The sequence below is a fragment of the Tachypleus tridentatus genome, chromosome 3 (assembly GCF_004210375.1).
Source record: "Tachypleus tridentatus isolate NWPU-2018 chromosome 3, ASM421037v1, whole genome shotgun sequence".
NCBI lineage: Eukaryota > Metazoa > Arthropoda > Merostomata > Xiphosura > Limulidae > Tachypleus > Tachypleus tridentatus.
The window spans coordinates 19,982,065-20,005,961 of NC_134827.1; the positions used below are offsets into that span (position 1 = coordinate 19,982,065).

A 23,897-nucleotide genomic window follows, 5' to 3' on the forward strand; every position below is an offset into this window, starting at 1 on the left:
AAGATTGACTTTAATAACGAAGATGAAGGCGGTTGATAAAATATATAATATTTTATTTTACAAGATTTGGACGCTTCCATCTTCAGCGAAATTTGAAAATCGTGTTGCATAAATGATTATCACTAAACTTAAGAAAATAAAATCGTTAGTTTACTTATTTATTAAGAAAACAGGCAAATAGATGAATAAAACACTATGTATATATACATATTACACAACAGCTGAGTGAAGAGTGTGAAAACTTTAAACAATTTTAGATCTAAATGTGAATGGTTAAGGGTCGGGTGAACTTTCTTAAATATAGAGATCAATTTCTGAAAATCATGTGGTGGTGACAAATATAACGTTGAATGAAATATTGCGACCTGTGGATGAATGGATGGATGTCTGGTTTTAAACAGTAGATGGTAGATCCTGTTTGAAAATCTAGATGTTCACATACATTTCGTTTTGCCAATGTACGTGACCTCACTGATACCTAGGAAAGGTAAAGAATTATTTTCTTCAAGATCGAATGTGAATGTGATATGGAGATGTTGGGAATTAGGGTAAGAAAGAAACATGACTCAGAAACGTGGCTTGATTGTCAAAACAGAAAGAAAGTGTTATTAGTATAGTGTTTGTAAAAGAAAGGTTTAAATTCACGTGAGCAGTTTTCTAATCATTTGAGTTCATGATAGTAGAGAATACTATTAGTTATTTGCAGACCCAGGAGGGATCCCATGGCGATTCAATCAACCCGGTCATAAATGACGTCATAAAATAACAATCGGTTTAACTCTCTGGTGGGAACAGGAAGTTCCAGGATAAGTGTTACATTCATTATTAGTGATGTAGACTAATAAGTGACAGGTTCTAACAAGTAACATTGGTTATATGATGATCAGTGCTATAGCAATAAATATTTATATACCAATTCTTGTTTTGTTCTTCTTTTTTTTTCAGGACAATTTTCCTTCTTCTGCTGTTTTCACAGTATCTCCAAAACATTAATATTCCTGGATGTAGCTACAGTAAAGAAACAGGATGGAAGATCAAACAGTTCCCATTTTTTCAAGCTTTTTCCAGTAGGTATACATTTTAAGCACGGTTCACGTATATCCCATTTTTCTATAAACATACACTAATACTTTAATTATAAATTTCTGTAGCTGAATAAATAAAATCTCCAAATTAATGTCGCTGCAACATAAAACTTTTTGTTATGAGATTTGATCAAATCATGAACATTAAAATCAGGTTTGTGTTTTATAAGGTTTTATTTTCATACAGTCTTGAAATGTCGAAATAGGAACCACAACAACTATATCACAAAACAGGTAATACATAAATGAGATTATGCATATTTGTATTTTTGTGGGAAATAAATATCACATCAGTATTTGGAACTACATATTATTTAACATCATCATTATATTCGGACCAGCATGGCAAGGTGGTGAGGGAGACTGACTCTGGATTTCAGGGTCACGGGTTCGATACCCAGCTCCACAAAACATTATCGCCTTTTCAGTTTTGAAGGCGTTATTATGTCATAATCAATCCCATTGTTCCCTGGTAAAGAAGTTTTCCAAGAGTTCGCTGTGGGTGGTGATGACTAGTTCCCTTCTTTCTAGTCTTTCATTGCTAAATTAGGGACAAACAGTGATGTGTTGTTTGGCGTGAAGTTCGAAACAAACCAAATCAGTTGTTATATTATACATATGTTTAACATTTATACTAAAGTTTTTGTTACTGATTAACTAAGAGTGAATGTCTACCTCATTCTACAATTTTCTTATTTGTTATTAAAGTTCTCCACTTTGTTAATAAGTGAGCATTACTTTTATGCTTATATATAAATATAATTTTGCTCCCAATACTTTAGAGTTAATGGTTTACTTAAACCAATTTTAATAAAAGTAAAATGCATAACGTTTGCAGCATTCTTTGTAATGCCGAGGAAAAAATAACTTCAAGATTTTTTCCAGGTTTTGCTTACCATAATTACAGCGTGGGTATTTTGTGCCATACTAACTGCTGCAGGTGCTCTAGGACCAACCAACGCAGCAAGAATTGATCTTAGTGTACAGACTATGTACTCCAGTCCCTGGTTCAGGTTCCCTTATCCAGGTAATCAGTTACAGAAACTGATTTTTTATCATTGTATATAAAGCAGATTAAGTTTCTCTTTCCCAGTTAGTAGCTTACAAAATTATATCCTAGTCGGTTTTTTAATCAGAACCAATTTATCTGTTCAGTTATAGAGAATAAAATTTCATTATGAAGTTCATAAGACAACTTAAAAACCTTATAAACTTATACTAACTTGAATTATAAGTTAGACTAATTAAACGCGAAAATGTGAAAGATGTGGAAATGTTTTATGTTGTATTGCACATGTATTTTGTTAAACTTGTTGATATGTATTTTACAATGTTATATTTGAGAAAATTAAAGTGGAAATTTGTATAACAATTGACACAAGTTAACCATCACAAAAAACTCACGTATTCTACGATATATGTTGCAACACGCCAACAACTATTCCATAAAGTAAATAAAATATGTAATGCAATTAAGAAAAATATCGAATAATGCTGAATGAAAACCAGATTATGTTTGTGTCTTTTTTATATCCTCAATTTTGTCTTTCAGGACAGTGGGGTTTACCAACATTCAGTATTGGTGCAGTTTTTGGAATATTTTCAGGAATATTAGCGTCGATAGTGAAATCAGTAGGAGATTACTACGCATGCGCGCGACTAGCCTGTGCACCTCATCCTCCAACAAACGCCATAAATCGTGGAATTTTTGCGGAAGGAATTTCCTGTATCCTCTCGGGAATCTGGGGATCTGGATGCGAACTGACTTCATGTAGTGAAAATATTGGAGCAATCGGAATAACAAAAGTATATCGAAGTTTCCTCTTGTAAAATAGTTTAGGTTCACCTTTATTGGTATATTGTTTTTCTTTGTGAAATGAATGAAATATTAACTAATCCCATTCTTATTTACTTTTATAACTATTTTAAATACTATAGTTACTTTTTTGGACATACTATATTCATCTGAGACGCACCCACAACTCCAAAAAATGAAAGGAACAAGTACATATTTCACTATATTCTTTCACAACTAAATGTATGTATGAAAAACATATCCCTCGTCTACAAGTTTTTTTTTTTTAAAAACTTGCGAGTGAAGTTTGCAGCAACTCAAACGAAACTCACCTCATTCAAGGAGAATACAACTCAAGGTACCCAATATAAAGATGTTAGGTGAAACTATGCATTCCTCATTAATTCTCGAAAATAACATCAACACGGATCTTTTGCGGCTCGTTTTGTCAGTGTTTACCTTCACCTTGATTATCCAGTCAGTCAAGCACCATCTGACAGAGAACGAGGTGACCAGGTCGGTCCAGATGCTGGAGGATGGCCAGACCCAAAAGAGGGTGGCACAGCGCGTCGGTGTGTCACCAAGCGTCATCAATCGACTTTGGCGACGTTACGTGGAGACGAACTCTTATGGCAGGAGACAGGGTAAAGGCCGTTATCGCTGCACAACAGCAATAGAGGACCGCTATATCGTAACTACTGCTCTGCGGGACAGCTTAGCTACGGCTCGGTTACTGCGGAATGACTTTCAGTATTCCACTGTAAAACGCTTATCGACCCAAAAAGTTCGCAATCGTCTACACAAAGAAAGCCTTAGAGCCAGACGGCCTGCAAGAGTCTTTTGCTGACCGCGTGACAACCTGCAGCCTGGTTGGAGTTTGTTTGTCAGCACCTGGACTAGGAACTTCTTGAATGGGCTACTGTGCTGTGGACAGACGAGAGCAGGTTTACTGTGTCTCGTGATGTTGGACGTGTGAGAGTGTAGATACGTTGAGGAGAGCGAATTTTTCCCTGTAACATTGTGCAACTCGACGCTTATGGAGGAGGTTCTATAATGGTCTGAGCAGGGTGGCCGCATGGACTTACTCATACTTGACAAATGCTCTGAACGCACGACGATACAGAGACAAAATTCTGGAACCCGTTGTGAGGTTTTTTACCGGTTTTACCCACTGTCGACAATGGGTTCATTTTAATGCAGGTTATCGCGCGAGCCCACGTCGTCAGACTAGGTATGAACTTCCTTAACGAGAAAGGAATAGAGACTTTTGAGTGGCCAGCCAGATCTTCATATTTAAATCAAATTGAACACTGTTTAGATATGTTGTAGAGGCGTGTTAGTGAACGTCAGTACCCTCCTTAGAATGTACAGGAATTTTGAGAAACTCTGGTAGACAAGTGAGCTGCCATACTCCAAGATAACATCGATAGACTGATTCGAAGTGTGCCAAATTGATGTCAGAAGTGTGTCACAGCCGGTGGAGGTCACACTAGATATTAAATGTTTCAAACATTTCTAGAATAAACGCATGTAAACTGTTTAAAGTATTGTTTCGTATGATATATTAGTTTTGGTGATATTGGTAATTTTTTAATTATTTCTCCATGTTTTACCGTTCACCACACATTAAAGAATGGATGCAGATGGAACTGAAATGAGGCAAATTACCAGAAAATAAAAAATTATTTTCACATTTGGAACTGAGATAATTTATATAAGAAAACGAACTTGTTTCTTTAATTTTTGAGCAGTTTACATATAGTATAATCGTTAATACTTTAAAAATTTGTATTCCAGGGCACATTCGTAAGTTTCTTACTTTTTCTAACAATCAGGTGGCTAGTCGACGGGTTATTGAGTGTGCGGCTGTTACCATGATGTTATTTGCTGTTTTGGGGAAGTTTGGAGCCTTCTTCAGCATTATTCCTGAGCCCATTATTGGAGGAATCGTCTGCGTTATGTTTGCAATTGTAACGGGAGTTGGACTTTCTAATGTTCAATTTATCGACTTGCAGTCATCCAGAAATATTCTTATCCTTGGATTATCTTTATTTATGGGGATAACCATACCAAAATGGTTTAAGGGTCACCCAAACACCATTGATGTAGGTACGTACTATTTATTAATGTGATCGAAGTTTTATGATAGAAACGTGCATTGTTTGTTTGGTTTGTTGTTAAGCTCAAATCTATGCCCACCGAAACTCGATACTCCTCGTATATTGTTTTTGAGCTCAGGAATTTTGTTGAATTTTACCTGATATTTTTTATACTGATAATTCAATTATTTATAATAATACAGGTGGTTCAGAGCGCCACATTTTCAATACGTAATACGCTAAAGAAATTAACAGTGATTTTTCTAGCAAAATGAGTAAGAAGACGTTAAGTCCCAGTTTAAAGGGGATTTTGAAAAAAATACAACAACGCTATAAGTAAGAGGTAAAAATACTTCAAGAAAGAAACCTTACATGAGAACTGTATAATTTTATGCCATTAAAAAGTTCTTAATAAATTAGTTCTTGGTGGAGTTATAACTGTGACAGTCAAGTCTTGATATTCGGCTAGGAGTAGCCGCACAGGCGGTGAGTGCTGTCAACTGTTTCTCCTCTTACCTATCAGAAATTTCAAATAGGAAAATGAATGTGGTCAAACCTTATGATTCTCTAACCTGGTCATTTAGTTCATGTTTTATAATGTGTCATTCTAGTTGAAAATACCAATACTCACATTAGGAATATCTAAATCATTCCCTTACTCCATACACACACTTAAGTTTTAAACTGTTAAAACAAAGTATTGTTAAAAATAGAAATATTTTATAATTAAAATAGTATCCAGCATCTTATTTATTCATGTAAGACATTTGTTCTAGAACACAAGTATTAATTCACTAGAGAAATTGCCTGGGCCTTCGCGTACAGCTCTGATGTAATCTCCAGGCACAACATAATTATTGGAAATATATACATATATATATTCAAGTGAGTCTGTATAAAAAAATTATTAAATTTAAGAGAAATACATGTAACTTATAAACGTTATCACAGTCATTACCAAAGCAAATGACCCAGTTTTAATATTAACCTTACAAAAATGTTTATATTTTAAGGTTTTCTGATTATTAGAAAACCATTTTGCAAATTCTTCTTTGAATAACAACAGGCAGGTAAAGCTGAATGTATCTTGACATGTTATTATAAAAGTCAACTACTTTTAAACTTTGGCATACCAGTTCAATGCACTTTGAAAACATAAGAGACAGCGAGAGTGGTATACAGTTTCACATCTCAACGCTCCACCTCGAGTACAAAAGATTTACGTTGTGTTTGTGCGTGAGAGTTTTCTTATAGCAAAGACACATCAGACTATCTGATGGGTCCAGCAAGGGAAGTCGAACCCTTTATTTTAGCGTTGTAAATCCGTAGACTTACCGCTGCACCAACGGCAGACTTTACGTTGTGTTTACTAGCAGTGAGATTTGTGGTTCATCAGTTGTAAGAAGACAAACACACATACAAATATTGATCAGTAACCATTTAATATTCGACTTTCAGAGTGTTTGATATTTATCTTGTTTTTATATCTATGGCTCGTTTTTTATTTATTATATGTTTTTGATCAATCACATATTTATAACCTCTTTGTTTTTTATCTGATGAACTACAGTCATGCTTTAAAGTGATGTAACATACCAAACTACAAAGAAAACGTTTAGAACTTACTATCTTGTAGTACTCACTATGTACGATGGTAGCCATTAATAAAAACGGGAAAAACGTGCACAAAGAGAAATACAAATTTATTTCGTTTAGGGAATGACGCAGCAAACCAACTCATCACAGTTCTCTTGAACACCAGTACGTTTATTGGTGGACTCATTGCGTTTGTTTTAGACAATTCCATACCAGGTAAGGAAACATTCCTTTGATAGTTTGTGAATAAACCGAACACATTTTAACGTTGTAAGTATTTCCCTTAAAATATTATTTCAGGTGTTTTTAGGTTACAAATATTCAACTATTCTGATTTTCCGAATATGTGATATATTTAATTTCATTTTCTGATTAGTTCGCGAAACGCCTTGCAATATGAAATAATTTTTCGGAATATCCACCCACTTATTTACTTTTTATTTGTCTAACTTCATAACTTTGCTTTCGTGCAAATGAAATCAGGTTATAGTGTCATGTTTATTACAACTATCAGCAGACAATGTGCCCTCTCAACTGCTTCTTCCTCCTCGTGATTCACAAGTCTCAAATACCAACAGTTATTTCCAGAACTACCTCAGTGGTACCCGAGCATATATACTGGTATCCTGCTAGCTTGTGTGTTTAGACATGAAAACAGTGTCAAACATGTCGTCCCAAAATCCCAAGAAGGAACAATAATACAAAATGTGATACCCATATCTGTCTCAACGACCCTGGAGACCAACTCTCAGATTCTCATCATGTTTGGCTGATCTTCAGCTGGTGTTTTAGTCCCTCTTTTTAGAGGCTACGTCATACAGACGTAGTCATACAGATCTAATACCAAGGTTCACCTTGTTAACTCTAGAACTGTGTGAAAAACTAAATTAACACAGGAGACCAAAACACTAGATATTTATAAACACACACACAACTAAAGAAAAATTTTAGATCTGAGACAGAAATTTCTTGGCTGTCTTAAAAAGTTGTTTATGTGAAATTTGTTGAGCTTGTTTAACTGTTTTGTAAACATACTAATTTACCAAATAGTATTACATAAGTAGTTTAGTAATATTTAATACTGTTTAGTTATAAAAGACAGTGTTTCTAGTAGTTTAATAGTATCAGATTTATATTTGTTAGTATTCGTATTAGAAAGCAGACATTCGTAATACAGAGAAAGAACAGGAGACAATGTTTGCGAAATCCTGGTCTGTGTGAAACGCTGAATTCACACAGGACAGACAAAAATACTAGATGTTTATAAACACACACACATATACACCTAAAGAGAAATTTCAGGACTCAGATATAAAATTTCTGGGTTTCCTTGCAAAGTAGTTTATGTGAAATTGGTTGAGCCTGTTTAACTGCTTTATAAACATACTAATTTACCAAATGGCACTATTTAAGTACTTCAGAAATATTTAAAATAGTTTAACTGCGAAGTTCTTCTAGTATTTCTAGTAGTTTAATAGCATCAGATTTATATTTATATTATATTTATTTCAATATTTACGAAATACGTTGACAAGCGAACTCGTATCTATCGAGCCTCAACAAATGGCTGTTTTATCCTAGGGTTGCCATCTATTAGCAAAGATAAAAACTTTCTTCGAATGTGGTTTAATTTATGTATTTCTTTGATAAATTGAAAATTTACCAAAACTTGTTGCTTACAAAATTACACTTTTTTAATTTGGGCTTATTAGGTCACCATTCCCGTCTTGAAGGAACTAAATACAAGCACGATTATTAAATTTTAATATGTGTTTGAAACTTACTCTGCCATCTGGAGCACTAAATATCTTTTTAGTATTACAATAATACCAATAAGTATTACTATATATACGAAATTTCTCATCTTCCCTTTATGAAGGTTAAAAAGGGTATAGAAAAATCATAGAATTCGGTATTATTAATTATGTATAAACAAATTACACTTATACACAGGTATACTATTACACAGAGGAAAACTATAGCATATTTAAATTTGTAAAGACATAAATAAAAAGACTGATTGTTAGTAAGACTAAATGGCAGGAATACTTGGAAGTAAAATACATATCAGTACTAAATAAAGGTTTTACTGTATCCTGTATTAATGGTCCAGAATAAGAATGAAATGCTTAATGGTAGAATATAAATGTGAACATCACAAGCCGATCACTGAAGTAAAACCCAATGTGCGATAACTTGTATCTGATTTTTTCTTTAATTTGAGATAAGACAATTTTCAAACATTCTTCACATATGTTTGTACACTGTAATACTGTATTGATACCCTACTTACTTTCGTTTCACAAAAAGTTTATTATAAGTTACGTCAAAATAAAACTTAAAACCCCCAAACGCTCAGCGAATATCTTTACCTATTAATTTAGGTTTGTTAAACAAAATTTAGTCTAACCTCTATCATATCAAATACTGATAATAGTCGGTATCTTTTAGTTAATATGATATATTAATGTGGCGCATTCGCCATACCCAAATAATTAAAGTGAGTGATTAATGAGTGATAGTTTGTTTTTAACAGTCGCTTTAACACACTGATAGGAGATGGAATTGGAACAATCGATAAATGAGGAACATTAAAATTAATGTATTATAATAATAAATACGGAAGTATTTATAAAAGAACCGAGCACTTTCCAAAATAAGTCAACAAAATAATGAAACATTTAAATTATTCTCAAAAATAATGGATTATAATATGAATGTATTGATTTCATGGACAGATGAAGAAACAGGACTTATCAAATGGAAAGAGCAAGGCCTTGAACATAATATAACTGAAAGTGATCAGTTGACAATGTCGTCACCTTCAACCTATGAATTCCCGGTCGGCATGAATGTGTTTTTGTTGTTGTTTCTAAATTAAGCACAAAGCTACACAATTGGCTATATGAGCTCTGCTGAAAACTGGTATCGAAACCCGGTTTTTAGCGTTGCAAAACCGCAGACATTCCACTGAGCCACTGCATGAATGTGATTAAAAGACATGAAATTTTCAGGTACATTCCTTTCAGTCCAACATACGACCAGAATATTTTTCTTCGTAATGTGAGATCATTATTTAAAAGATTTAAATCTCAAAATAATAATAATAATAATAACATCGATTCAGAAGTGTAATGACACTGTCGTCTTTAGTTTATTTACCACTGTTAAGAGAAAAGTTAGTATAAACGTATAATTAGTTTGATACGATAAGACTTGGTTATTTTAATATATTTAATACTAGAATGTTTAATAATATCAGTAGGAAAGATACATAAACTGAAATATTATAATCATGTTTCTTCTAAAGCAAATATAAATATAATTAATGTTAGAGGTCATTGCATAACCAGCAGCGTGATAGATTTTGTCCCCTATTGTCCAGTTTAGGTGTATAATCACTATAAACAAACAATACTTGACAAGATGTGTTGAAACCTGCGGTTATTATAACTTGTACGAAAAATCGTTCTTGACTACGACTTAAAATATTAAAGTTTAAAATTGTTAAGTATGTTACTTTTTGATATATTTAATAAATATAGAGATTCTCTCAATATCTTACGTAATTTAAGTTTGTTATTCATAGAAAGAACTGCAAAACAAAACATTGTAATTACCAACCTAGTGAAATATCTTCCATATAAAGACTACATTCATCACACTTTTGTTAGTACTACATTTGTATTGTAAGTGTTCTTTTAGGTATTTTGATGTTCTATATACATAATATATCTACGTATATAACAACAAGTATTTGATTCGAATATTTGATTTGTTTTTTATATTTATTATCTACGCGTTATACGAAATAGAAAGGAAAATAATGAAAGAAAAAATGTGGGATTGAGAGCATTTCAAATTATTTAATAATATACCTAATTCTATAGCCGATAAAACCTTTAGAAGGTCAAATTAACTGTCACCAGTTCCACAACATCTGTAATAAAATGGCCCGACATGGCCAAGCGTGTTAAGGCGTTCGACTCGTCACGCGAGTATCGCGCCAAACATGTCCGCCCTTTCAGCCTTGGGGGCGTTATAATGTGAGGTCAATCCCACTATTCGTTGGTAAAAGAGTAGCCCAAGAGTTGGCGGTGGGTGTTGATGACTAGCTGCCTTCCCTGTAGTGTTACACTGCTAAATTAGGGATGGATAGCGCAGATAGCCCTCGAGTAGCTATGCGGGAAATTCAAAAAAACAAAAACAAACAAACAATCTGTAACAAAATCTAATGAATGATTTCCTGCTTCAAAGACAAGCTTTGTACTTATTAGGATTCCTAAACAATGTAGTCGTTGTTAAAATAATCCCAAAATTTAATTGGCTTTTAAACTCTAACAACTCGTCAAAAGTTTTTGGTTTAATAGTTGAAAATTGAAACTGGAAATTCTATTTTTGTTTATTTTGTTTTTGCTTTCTAATATCATTTTGATACACGGTGTGTTGTTGAATAGTAGAATAAGTTTAAATATAAACCGATCTACGTCATTCAGTGAAACTGAATTAAAACGTTAATATATGAATTAATATAAAACGTTATTTATATCTGAACAAACTGTATTATGAATTACCTTTATGCATTACCAAAGACAATTAACCTGAAGATGACCTAAGAAGGTCAGAACGTTGTTCTTTGTTTTATTAGTATAAATGTTAATACCAATACAACCCGTCAAGAGATATATATATTATAGATATTTTGTTGAAAATTACTGGGCGATAGAAAGTAATTGTCTTTAGAAACAACTTTCTTAAAACTTCATTGAAAACGTTTTTCTTACAAAAATTTTGCAAAAAAAAAAATCAAAGTGCAACTCTATTTAATGGAAGTCTATATTACACATCACATAGAGAGTAAAGATAAATGTTAATAAATTGATTACGTCTTTATATTTCAGTCACGTAATATCAAACAAGAAGTTTATCATCTTTTGAAAGAAAAAGAAATTTATAAGTACAACTTCTACTAGTGACAAATTTATTTGATGAGATAATACGTTTATGTTGTTTCTTCCTTTGTCTAACATAAGGTTTCATGTCTTAACATTAAGTAGGTATTTCATACATGTAGTTTTATGTGAATTTTATTCCGTCCAATATTGTTAATTTCTTATCTTACGGACTGCGTCGCTATCTCAAGTAGCTTTCTAAAGAGTTTCTACAAATTAATTGTGATATTACGTAATTAGACACAGAGTTCAAGTTAAAAAGTTGTTGTGGCAGTAAACATGATTAGTTTATAAAAAATACGTTAACTACCTCATCTGTTTTGTTTCATTTCGTTCGAGTAAGTTATATTTTCGTAAAAACCAAATACTACTATGGATGTGCTATTTAAAGACCAGCGAATGTAAATTATTAGGAAACTGAGAATTATTATGCATATATCTTCTAGATATATTAAAAACAACACGTATTAGTTACCTTTGCGAATCCTGACACTTTTTATTAGCATAGTGTGGATATTACTAACTTAACAGCCTTTTAATACAGCTGAGAACATTATAAAGTATACTACATGTCCTCTACTATATGTTACTCTAGAGCATTTGTTTGTTGATTTGTTATTTGCTTTTTCTTTGTTTTAATACCATAAAGCCTTCAATAAAAGTTTAAGGCATATTTTTAAAATTACATGTACTTTCGCAGGGTCAACGGAATTGGTCTGTTTCAAGAGAAAATTATTTTTTATTTCTTGCTTTTGAGGTTCATGAAACATGCTGTATTGTAACTTACATTTTGTCATAATTATTCTCCTGATTAGTGGCATGTGCATATTTGCTTATGTCACGACAGTTGCACGCTGCAAATTTAACGTCGTTTACTTGGTGTCATTTTAGGGTGTACTTAGTGATCAACAGACAATACACTATTATATAGTGTATATTATGTAGTGCAAATGGTAAAAAGAGATTACTTCTCCAGAACCCTTTGTACTTTTTTCGAGTAAATTAAAATTTAAAAGTTTTCATAAAGCATTGAATATTGACCCAATGAACAAACTGAAAAAAATAGAATTACGTGATCAGGGTTATTTTAATATTTACAAATTAACTAATAAATCTAAGGTTTACCTAGAGATCGGTTTACAAGACTGAAGAGCAAGGTATTTGTATTGAATATCATATCTCCAAACGAAATGCATAGAACCCTGCCTTATAAATACAAGTGTGGAATATACTTATGTTGTAAAATTAAAATTTTAATATAATTCCAAATTTTATCTAAACTTGCTTATGTATGTATATTCATATGTAGAACAAACCGAACACAGCAGTAAAAGAAAATACAGAAAAAGTCGATGAACCAAAAGTGAAAAGCAACATATGAACGTGTTTTTAGTTTAGAAATACCCTTCGCGTGGAAAGTAAAACTCATTCAAGTTAAGGGAGTATAAAGTATAGTATAGTATATGTATACTATATCATAAAATATTGAATTATATGATACAAATAAAATGTACAAAGATTTCGTTAGAAATGTTATCGTATCTCAGACAATTTGTTGATACACCTCACTTAAAATAGCCATCATAAACTTATATTTTAAGGGTTATCAATACAGAGTAATGTTTGCTTAAATTTTTCTCATATTTTATCGGTGTTTTCTAGCTTCGGTATGGCCAGGTGGTTAAGGTGCTCGACTCTTAATGTGAGTCTCAAGGGTTCAAATTCCCATCACACCGAACATGTTCGCGCGTTTACCCTTGGGCGAACTATAATGTGGCGGTCAATCCCACTATTCGTTTCGAAAAGTAGTCCAAGAGTTAGGTGGTGATGACTAGCTGCCTTCCCTCTAGTCTTCCACTGCTAAATTAGGGACGGGTAACGCAGATAGCCCTCGTGTAGCTTTGTGTGAAATTCAAAAACAAACAAACAATGGGCATGAACAGTCTGCTTGGGCGGTCGACTTGTTATCTAAGTTCGTGGTTTCGAATCCCCGTCCTAACAAACATGCTCGCCTTTTTATCCATTGGAACGTTATAATGTGCGATCAATCCTACTATTCGTTGGTAAAACAGTAGCCCAAGAGTTGGCGGTGAGTGGTGATGAGTAGCTGGTGTCCTTTTACTATTACACTACGAAGTTAGGAACAGCTAGCGTAGATAACTCTCGTGTAGATATTCAGAAATTTCTTATCAAAGAAAGAAGCTGCTGGAGTCATTCAAATAATGCAATGTCTCCCACAGAGCCCCAGTTTAAATCCAAATAAGCAGATATGGATTTGATAGATCAAAACTTGACAAATCAGAAATTACTTCCAAATGTCTGCTGTTAGAAAAGCAAAAAGGGGATTCACAAAATATTAACTGTTTCCTGAACTTAAGCACTTCAACCTAGTTTCCACTGTTTTAATGTGAAACTTAATAACATTATGATGTTTCATTTGTGATTTACCTTCAGTTGTTCTTTGAAAGGAACCTGAATTCTAATTTATGGCTTTGTTCTAACACTTCTTCACAGAACTTTATCTATCAGGAAGTTACATGAAACATTCAACCTCAGGAGCATCATTCCCTTCACGTATCATACAAGTGTATCAAATTTTTTAAATTTAAATAGAGATCCGACTTCAGAAATTAATGAAACATAAATTTAAACCACAATTACAGGTATGTACATTTACACATAGTCCAAGGTAAGGATTGACTTTTACAAATTTGTTATTGTGGTTTAATTCTTCTTTCATTACTTTCTGCAGCAGAATCCTTACTTCATTTTAAAAAATCATAATTTCTTAAAACTCGTATGTGTTTAATTTTTATGTTACTCCTGTATTAAGTACATTCATCACCTTTAAAAACTGTCACGTGTCTCTCCATTGATTTGTTTGGCCTACTGTTAGCTTGAATTGGGGTGAAATGTCTTTAAGTACGTGCATGGTATTTTCACTACTTATAAAAATATGTAGGTATTTAGTTGAATATCCAAATGGGATACACAGAGACCAGTGGTGTAAGCTAGTGAAATCTTGTCTGAGAGAAATCAGAAAGGTGCGTGGTAGACGAAAAGTTGCTGTTTCAGACATTTTTGAATCCTTATATCAAAAACTTTAGCCATTTTCAGCTATATATCTATGTATACTATATCGTGATCAATACTTTAAACAGTCGGTTTTTTGCCTCTGAAGGCTGCATTGTTTATGAAAAAACACCGGAACGGTACATACGGACATAATAAAAACATAAAGATTTTCTTACGTCACTCGAGGCACACATCATACAAAAATATATAATGAAAACTATAGCTTAATAATGGTGAAATGTATGAACTTTAGGTTCTAAAATGAGATATTTATAACCGATTTCAACCTGAAATTTTCAAATGAGAGTAGCTATGTGTCCAAAAACATTTAAGTAATTTAAATTTTAATTTTATTATATACTTTGACAGTTGTCTTAGTAACAGCAATGATTTCTATATTTCTAGCCGTGTGAATTACAAGTTCACGTAATTTATTATCATTTGCTATACTCTGATTATTTACATTTTAGTGAGAAAATTCGCCTGGTTCTTTTCCTTTTACTTTGAACTAATTCTGACGGGCGAGTTGCATATATCATTTGTTTAAAAGTATGTTTTTATACAACGCAATGTAGTTGTTGTATGATACATATATTCTGCTCGGCCGACGTAATAGAACGGGTCTTTGTTTTTATTCTTATTATATTCACAATTCTGCAAATTGAAAATTACGTTAATTTAGTTTCTTTATCTACTGGGCAGTAACGAAGAATAAATAAGTTACGTTATTAGTTTTGGTGTCACATATTCTTCGAATACTTGTACAGAAGTAGTTTAATTTTGTTTAATAAAATCTACATAAACACCATAAACGCAAATCTTTATTATCATAAGAACTGACGATATGGCCCTGCATGGCCAAGCGTGTTAAGGCGTGCGACTCGTAATCTGAGGGTCGCGGGTTCGCATCCCTGTCGCGCCAAACATGCTCGTCCTTTCAGCCGCGGGGGCGTTATAACGTGACGGTCAATCCAACTGTTCGTTGGTAAAAGAGTAGCCCAAGGGTTGGTGGTGGGTGGTGATAACTAGCTGCCTTTCCTCTAGTATTACACTGCTAAATTAGGGACGGCTAGCACAGATAGTCCTCGAGTAGCTTTGTGCGAAATTCAAAAACAAACAAACAAAACTGACGATGTTTCGGACGTCTATGGCATATCCTTATTTGGTCACGTCATAGCTCAGAATCCAAGACTCTGACCCGTCTCGAGACTACATAACATCAACAATACTTTATGTCTCAAGTTTTGGGACCCTAAGCTAGTTAACATTTGATTCAAGATAAGATTCTATAATATTCATCTAAATTTAATTGACTTAGAAATGGGGAGCACTTCAACTCTCCTAGAATTGTGATATCCTTAGATTACTTTAACCACAAGGAACAAATTGAACTCGTTATTTTACACTTTCACTCGTCATACACTGTTATAAATTACTCTATTTCAATAGTTTAGTTAATTTCATGGGTTTGTCTTACTTTTCATAAATCACAGAATTCTATACGCAATATTCAACACATCCATATATTTCGTAAATAGGTGTAATGTTCCAAACAATGTGGGAAAGTTTTTCTTTAACTTAAGTCCTTTGTCGAATGATAACTTCTTACGTGAATAGTGATACAAATTCAACATTTCAATGAAATACTAGTTTTATTCATATGATATTTCAAAAAAGTAATATGGTTTTGGTTTGTCTGATTTTAATTTCGCACAAATATGCATGAGGGCTAACTATTCTTTGCCCACAATGGGTATCGAAACTCGAATTCAAGCGTTGTAAGTTTGCAGACATACCACTGTGCCACTGGTGTCATTTTGAAGTCTCAACGAAAAGCTTGTGGCTGGTGTTGTTTTTGGTAATGAAGTGTAAAATAACTAATTATAGTGAAAAGAAAAGCAAGTTTGAAGGGAAACTGTCCTTTCTCTACATGTTATTAATAAACTAGAGAATATGAATAAACATGGGGCTCGAAGGACATCTTCAGAAAGATCTGTAACGAGCCGTACCTTTGCTGTTGTAAGAAAGGTGGAGCATCTTGTAACAGACAACAATCCCGAAAACAAAGCTTCTTCGTGTAGAAACGTTGTGAAAAGAAACACGTTACGTTTACACAAACAGGTTATGTGACCTACCCTATTAACTATCATATGCAGCTTGACATTACAATCTGTGTGCTTTGGATATGTAATCCTTTCGAGGAATCCTTTTAAAACGAACACTACGTTCCAGGACTTTTGTCAAAGTGCACAATCATCAAATAAACCCAGGCAAGAGGTGGCGACATGAATGATAACGACACAGGTGAGGCTCCAACATCACATGTATAACAAGACCTCAACTTTTTTTTTAGAGATCTGGTTTTAAATTTATATTAGTATTTCCTGAAATATCGAAAAAAAACTGTCTTTTGCAATGGACCGTTGTATAAATCAGCCAGACTTATATCTACAGCTAATTTCTGCGTGAGAAAGAAATGTGCTGTGTACTCAAGGCTCATGGTTCGTGACCCTTTACAACAAGTCGTTTACAAAATGATCAGTCTAAACCCATGCTTTAAAAGGTGCAATAAAATAAGAACATCCGCTTTACCTGCTATTACAGATTTTAAATTTCTGTTTGTCAAACTTTATGAAGATGAGTCTAGTTTAAACTTAGGAACTCCAGAAATAAAAGATCTCCAAATATTTAAGGAAGATTAGACCTCATTAGGCCATCCGAAATAGCATAATTTCATTGCAAGAGTAGCAATTACATTGCATTGTAAATGCAAGGTTTAATATATAGTAACGTTTCTCATACTTACTGAAAACAAAGTGAATCTATTTAATGTCATTGATAAATAATCAATATTTATAATATGTACAAATACATAAAAACCATTTTTAGTTTCACATGAGAAAATGTAATTGTTTGAAGTTAAGCACAAAGCTATGCACTAAGCTATCTGTGCTCTTCCCATCACAGGTATTGAAACTGGATTTTTAGTATTTTCACACTGATGTGCCACCGAAAAACTGAAAAATACACCTGATTTGCAAGTGACATATCTTTTAATTATTTATTTTCAAGCTTAAAGCTACACAACGGGACTAACTGTGCTGTGCTGTGCTCATCATGTGTAGCCCCCTGCTAGTACAGCGGTATGTCTCCGGATTTACAACGCTAAAATAAGGGGTTCGATTCCACTCGGTGGGCTGAGCAGATAGCCCTTTGCGGCTTTGCTATGAGAAAAACACACACACACACAAATCATGTGTAAAGATTGTTATATAATGTAACTAGATAACTGGATTTGCAAAATTCTGAAATGTTACACTATCCTGACTAGACTACCCAGTATGTGGGTCATCATTTTGATTGAGTTTAGTCACAATCGGTTAATTTATTTCTCTTTCACAGGTTTTCCGGAGGCGAAGCGGAAAACAACGTTTGTCTTTTTAAACTGAGGCTATTCACGTGACGAGCCTTTGAAAACTTTTATCAAAGCTACACCTTAAATTTGTTTGTTTGTTTGTTTGTTTGTTTTGAATTTCGCGCAAAACTACTCAAGAGCTATCTGCGCTAGCCGTCACTAATTTAGAAGTGTAAGACTAGAGAGATGGCAGCTAGTCATTGCCACCCACCGCCAACTTTTGGGCTACTCTTTTACCAACGAACAGTTGGATTGACCGTCACATTACAACACCCCTACGGCTGAAAGGGCGAACACGTTTGGTGCGACCTGTATTCGAACTCGCGACACTTGGATTACGAGTCGAACGCCTTAACACGCTTGGCCATGCCGGGCCTACATGCGTAGATGCAATAAAATAACTGCGAGTTACTTCTACTTTCAGAGCGTGAACTGAACATATTTGGTTTAAAAAAACGATGAGAGTTAACACTACAGACTTCGATGTGTAAAAGTTATAAGTCCATGTTTCTGAAAACTTACTACTTAACGTAAATAGAAAGTAATTAATTTATTCCTCATTCTGTACTATTCTGAAACCTAATAATGACAGAAGGCAGATATTTATTATTACATTAATATGAATTACTTTATTACGATTATTAAATTGTAGGAGAGTAAAAATAACACTTTTAACACTTATTTGTTTTTCGTGTACCAAATGCTAATCCATAAAATATCTTTATTTGAATGTCTGACTTGTCATCTGTACAAGCTCACTCGAGAAAAGGTGTGCTCAAAATTCCATTTCAAATGTTACAATTAATGTTACAGTTTTAAAGGTAAAGCGCTAAAGAAACAATAAAACCAATAGATTTAATAATAGTGACAAAAATTGACGTAAGACAGCATATACTTCATCAGATTTCTCCTAATCATATTTATTATAAAATTCGTGGGAGAGGAATGTGGTCAGTTTTCTGGTGGGACAGCGGTAAATCTCGAATTCACAACAATAAGATTAGGGGTTTGAGTCTTCTCATTAGACAGAGCAGATAGCTACAAGAAAACACCTACTTAAACAGTCCTGGCATTGCCAGGTGGTTAGACTCACACTCGACTCAACAAACATACTTGCATTTTCAGCCATGTGGGTGTTACAACATTACAGGCGTTGCGTGTTAATGACTAACTTTCTTACCACTGTTAAAGTAGAGACAGCTGTCATAGATATCCGTGATGTAACTTCGCATAAAATTCACAACAAATAACTGACCGTAATTAAATAAAAACTTTAATATCCCTGACTTAATAGTTTGTTTAAGAATAACTCTTTTGAGCTATCAAACTTTATTATTATTTCGTTGCCGCTTAGTGCAAGTTAACACTACTGTATGAGGTTTCAAAGTCATTTTTACAGAGGAAGTTTAACATCCGCGAATGACGCATTTACAACAATAGAAACTGTCAAGACGTAAAATTATGAAAATAAAATTGAAATACATCTGAAGAAGATATAAGTTTGAAATATTTCAAATAATATTCACCTCAAACTTCGAGACATTTCAGCTTTACAAATTTATGGTATGGCCTGATTCATCAATAAATTTGAATATAAACTATAAGATATTTTTTGCAGGATTCTATTTTCAAAGAATACTAATACAATTCTAAAAATTTCATCATTGTTTAGTTTAATAAAGCCTTGTGAATTATACTTTTTTATTTTTGTATATCTCTGTATGTTACTGTTTGAACGTTTTTGTGGGTATCTATGGTGAGGGTCCGGCATGGCCAGGTTAGTTAAGGCGTTCGACTCGTAATCCGAGGGTCGCAGGTTCTAATCACTGTCACACCAAGCACGCTCGCCCTATCAGACGTGTGGGGGTTATGGTTATAATGTTACCGTCAATCCCACTATTGGTAAAAGAGTAGCACAAGAGTTGGCGGTGGGTGGTGATGACTAGCTGCCTTCCCTCTAGTTTTACACTGCTAAATTAGGGACGGCTAGCGAAGATAGCCCTTGAGTAGCTTTGCGAGAAATTCAAAACAAACAAATAATCTATGGTGTGAGCTTAAGTTTTCTGTAACGCGCTTTCGTGTGTTTGTTTTCTTACAGCAAATCCACATCGGGCTATCTGCTGATTCCACCGAGATGAATCGAACTCCCTGATTTTAATGTCGTAAATACGTGACTTACCGCTGTACTAGCGGAGAATTTTCTGTAACTCACTTTAAAAAGCTTTCAGTTGCTGACTTGTAACCTGGAAATCTTCAATGAGATAATAGTTATGGAGAAGTAATTTTTTAATTTAATATAAGCAATATTCGTAGAATAATGATATGTAATTACTTCCAAAACTGTCTGTCTGGATATTTTCTTCCGTGTTACCTGTCCCCAGTCGCGCAGCAGTATTTCTGTGGACTTACAACATTGGAAACTGCATTTCGATACCCATGCAGGGTATAGTACAAATAGCCCACTCCGCAGCTTTGAGCTCAACAAGAAACAAACAATTATCGTTCCTATTTACTTTTAATGAAGATTAATTCTTCAAGTCATTAAAGCGGCTGTTAAGGGGCTACGTTCCAAATATGGGCGATATAAATTTAACAGAGATCAATATCTTGTGATATTTCAACGTTATTTACACACCCAATCCTTAAATCTTGCTTGTGGTAAAAGAATGACGAAATATGTTTTTAAGAATCTAAAGTATGAGAAATTGGTTTTACAAACCAGTTTCCTTTTATATAAAAAAATGACTTCATATGTTAGGCGTGATGAAAAGGTTGGAAGATAGGTGTTACTAAAAGCTACTTTATGTTTACTTTTTAAACACCTACTATTTAAAGTCTTCTCCGTACAAAACATATGAACAAGGGATTTTTGAGAAGTTGTCATACATAACCAGATTTATCTTCATACTGTTACTCTCTGAAGTGCTGCGGGTACAACATGAGCACCAAAGTGACGTCAATATAGGTTATTTTCTAAAAACGACACATTACTCAGTACTTAACATTTAATTCGTTTTGATGACTGTATTTAATATATTTGTCTGTGGCATAAAGTTTATATGTATAAGAAAAGACAAACATAGTAATAAAAAAGATTTCACAATTGTCAACTCAAAACTTTAGTCCACAGCAAGAACGCTTGAGCTCAAAAAGACCATTACATTAAAATAATTCATCCATTAATTTGTTTATTATATCTATTATCAAATTATTTTCTGTATCATGATTCTTATACGTGTTTAAAAGATTATTCGTGATTGTTCTTAATTTTTATTCCAAGGGTTTAAAATGTATAATACATTGCAATGTGTAAGAAAATATAAAGATTTACTTCTAACAATTATTTTCTCAATAGTGTTGCAATAAGAAAATTATGTTAACATTAAATCACCTAAACAGGGCCATTTTGTCAATGTCTTTTACCCCACTTTATACAAAGAGTATTGAGGATGTGTGATGTAATTCAAAACTATTTACCCTGTAAATTTGTTTTTCAGTCTTCATGAGTAAAGATAAACATGTGCTGTCTGCACTCACATAATTTTCAATTGATAGAATATAGTCTAATCAGTCTGATGCTATACCTACCAATAAATTCCAGTAGTAATGAAATGAGAATTTTTTTGCTCGTATTTGATAAGAGAATTACATATTGAAAGTCAACCAAAATGATATAATAAAACATTCTAAAATCTGTTATTCCTAGCTTGCAAATTTCATCTACATATGCATTTATTGATTTTAAGGATAAGATTTGGTTTGTTTTCTTTTGAATTCGCAATGCTACACAATGGGTATCTGGGCTAGCCGTCCCAAATTTAGTAGTGTACGACTAGAGGCAAGGTAGGTAGTCATCACAACTCACCGCCAACTCTTGGGCTACTCTTTTACCAACGAATAGTGGGATAGACCGTAACATTATAACTCCCCAAGACTGAAAGGGCGAGCATGTTTGTTATGACGGGGATTCGAATTTATCTAAATTTTTAATAAAATGACGATTACGACAAATCAATTCAAATTTATTAGTTTTTATATATATATATATTTTTCCTGAATGATACAAAACGAGGTTATTATATATAAAAGCTAAAATATAATAAGTGATCAATATGCCTAAATTTTCGGGTACGGTTGTCCCCCCAATGACACCCTGGTCGCTGCCAAGATAAACCAGTTTGAAGATTAACCTTACAAGAATGTTTATATTTTAAGGTTCCTGCTTATCTGCTTTCATTATGCAACTTATTCGTTAAATAACAACAGGCAGATAAAGATGAATGTATCTTGACATATTAATATAAAACTGAAATAATTATACACTTTGGCATACCAGAGCACAAGAGACAGCGAGAATGATATATAGTTTCAAATCCTAACTCTCCACCTGGAGAACTAAAGATTTACGTTGTGTGTGTTATTTTATAGCAAAGACACATCAGGCTTTCTCATGAGTCCACCAAGGGAAGTTGAAACCATTTTTAGCGTTGTAAATCCATAGACTTATCGCTCTACCACTGGGAGACTTTACGTTGTGTTTACTGGCAGTCAGATTTACGGTTTACCAGTCGTAAGAAGACAAACACACATACAGACTTTGATTAGTAACGATTTAATATTCAATTTTTTGAGTGTTTGATTTTTATCTTGTTTATATATATATATCATTTGTTTTTAAGTTTATTATATGTTTTTATCAATCACAAGTTTGTAACCTCTTTGTTTTTTTCATCTGATGAACTACAGTAATGCTTCAAAGAGATGTGACATACCAAACTACAAAAACAAAGATTTAGAACTTACTATCTTGTAGTACTTACTATATAACATGGTAGCCTTTAATAAAAACAAAAATAACATGCACAAAAAGAAATACAAATTTATCTCGTTTGAGGAATGACGTAGCAAACCAACTCATCACAGTTCTCTTGAATACTATTATGTTTATTGGTGTACTCATTGCGGTTTTGCTAGACAATTCGAATTGTTTCTCTAAATTCAAGCATAAAGCTACACAATGGACTATCTATGATCTCCCCACCACGTGTATCGAAACCCGGTTTCTAGCAGTGTGAGTCCGCTCTCATATCACTGTGCCACTGGTTGGCACATATCAGGGAAGGAGACATCCCTTTGAGAGCTTGTAATCAAAGAAAATACATTTCAACATTACGAGTAATTCCGATAAAGTAAAATATTAGATATTCAACCCCCCGGATATTCTGAAATAGCTATGTGATATATTATAATTCTATTCTCTGATGAGTTCACAAAACACCTTGCAATATGAAATAATTTTTCTGAATAAATATCCACCCAATTATTTAATTTATATTTTTCTAACTTCATAACTTTGCTTTCGTGCAAATAAAATCAGGTTAAAATGCTACAATGATAGGATTATTACAACTACTAGTAAACAATATTACCTTTCAACTGCTTCTTCCTCCTCAGGATTCACAAGTCACAATTTTCTACAGTTATTTCTATTACTACCTCAATGGTACCCGAGCATATGTACCAAAGTTGGTATCCTGCTAGCTTGTGAGTTTAAACATGAACACAGTTTCAAACATGTCGCCCCAAAATCCCAAAAATGATGCCCATATTTGTCTCAACGACCCTAGAGACCAACTCTAAGACCCTCATCATGTTTGGGTGATGTTCAGCTGGCATTTTAGCCCGTTTTTCCAAAGGCGACACCATATAGATAACGAATTCCCTGCCGAACTCTCCTATCACGTTTCATCCTGTTAACTCCAGAACTGTGTGAAAAGCTGAATTAACACAGAACAGACAAAAATACTAGATATTCATAAACACACTCACACACCTAAAGAGAAATTTCAGGATTGAGATAAAAATTTCTGGGCACCTTTA

General features: G+C 33.5%; 1 protein-coding gene across 1 annotated transcript in view; it reads left to right on the forward strand.

Moving 5' to 3' along the window:
* LOC143247923 (solute carrier family 23 member 2-like) overlaps window positions 1-23,897 on the forward strand; it is a 35,671-nt gene that overhangs the window by 9,778 nt on the left and 1,996 nt on the right. The window contains exons 7-11 of the mRNA XM_076496472.1: window positions 946-1,067; window positions 1,971-2,048; window positions 2,638-2,891; window positions 4,716-4,989; window positions 6,696-6,791. Of these exons, the coding sequence (XP_076352587.1) occupies window positions 946-1,067; window positions 1,971-2,048; window positions 2,638-2,891; window positions 4,716-4,989; window positions 6,696-6,791 (824 nt within the window). The remainder of the gene's footprint in view (window positions 1-945; window positions 1,068-1,970; window positions 2,049-2,637; window positions 2,892-4,715; window positions 4,990-6,695; window positions 6,792-23,897) is intronic.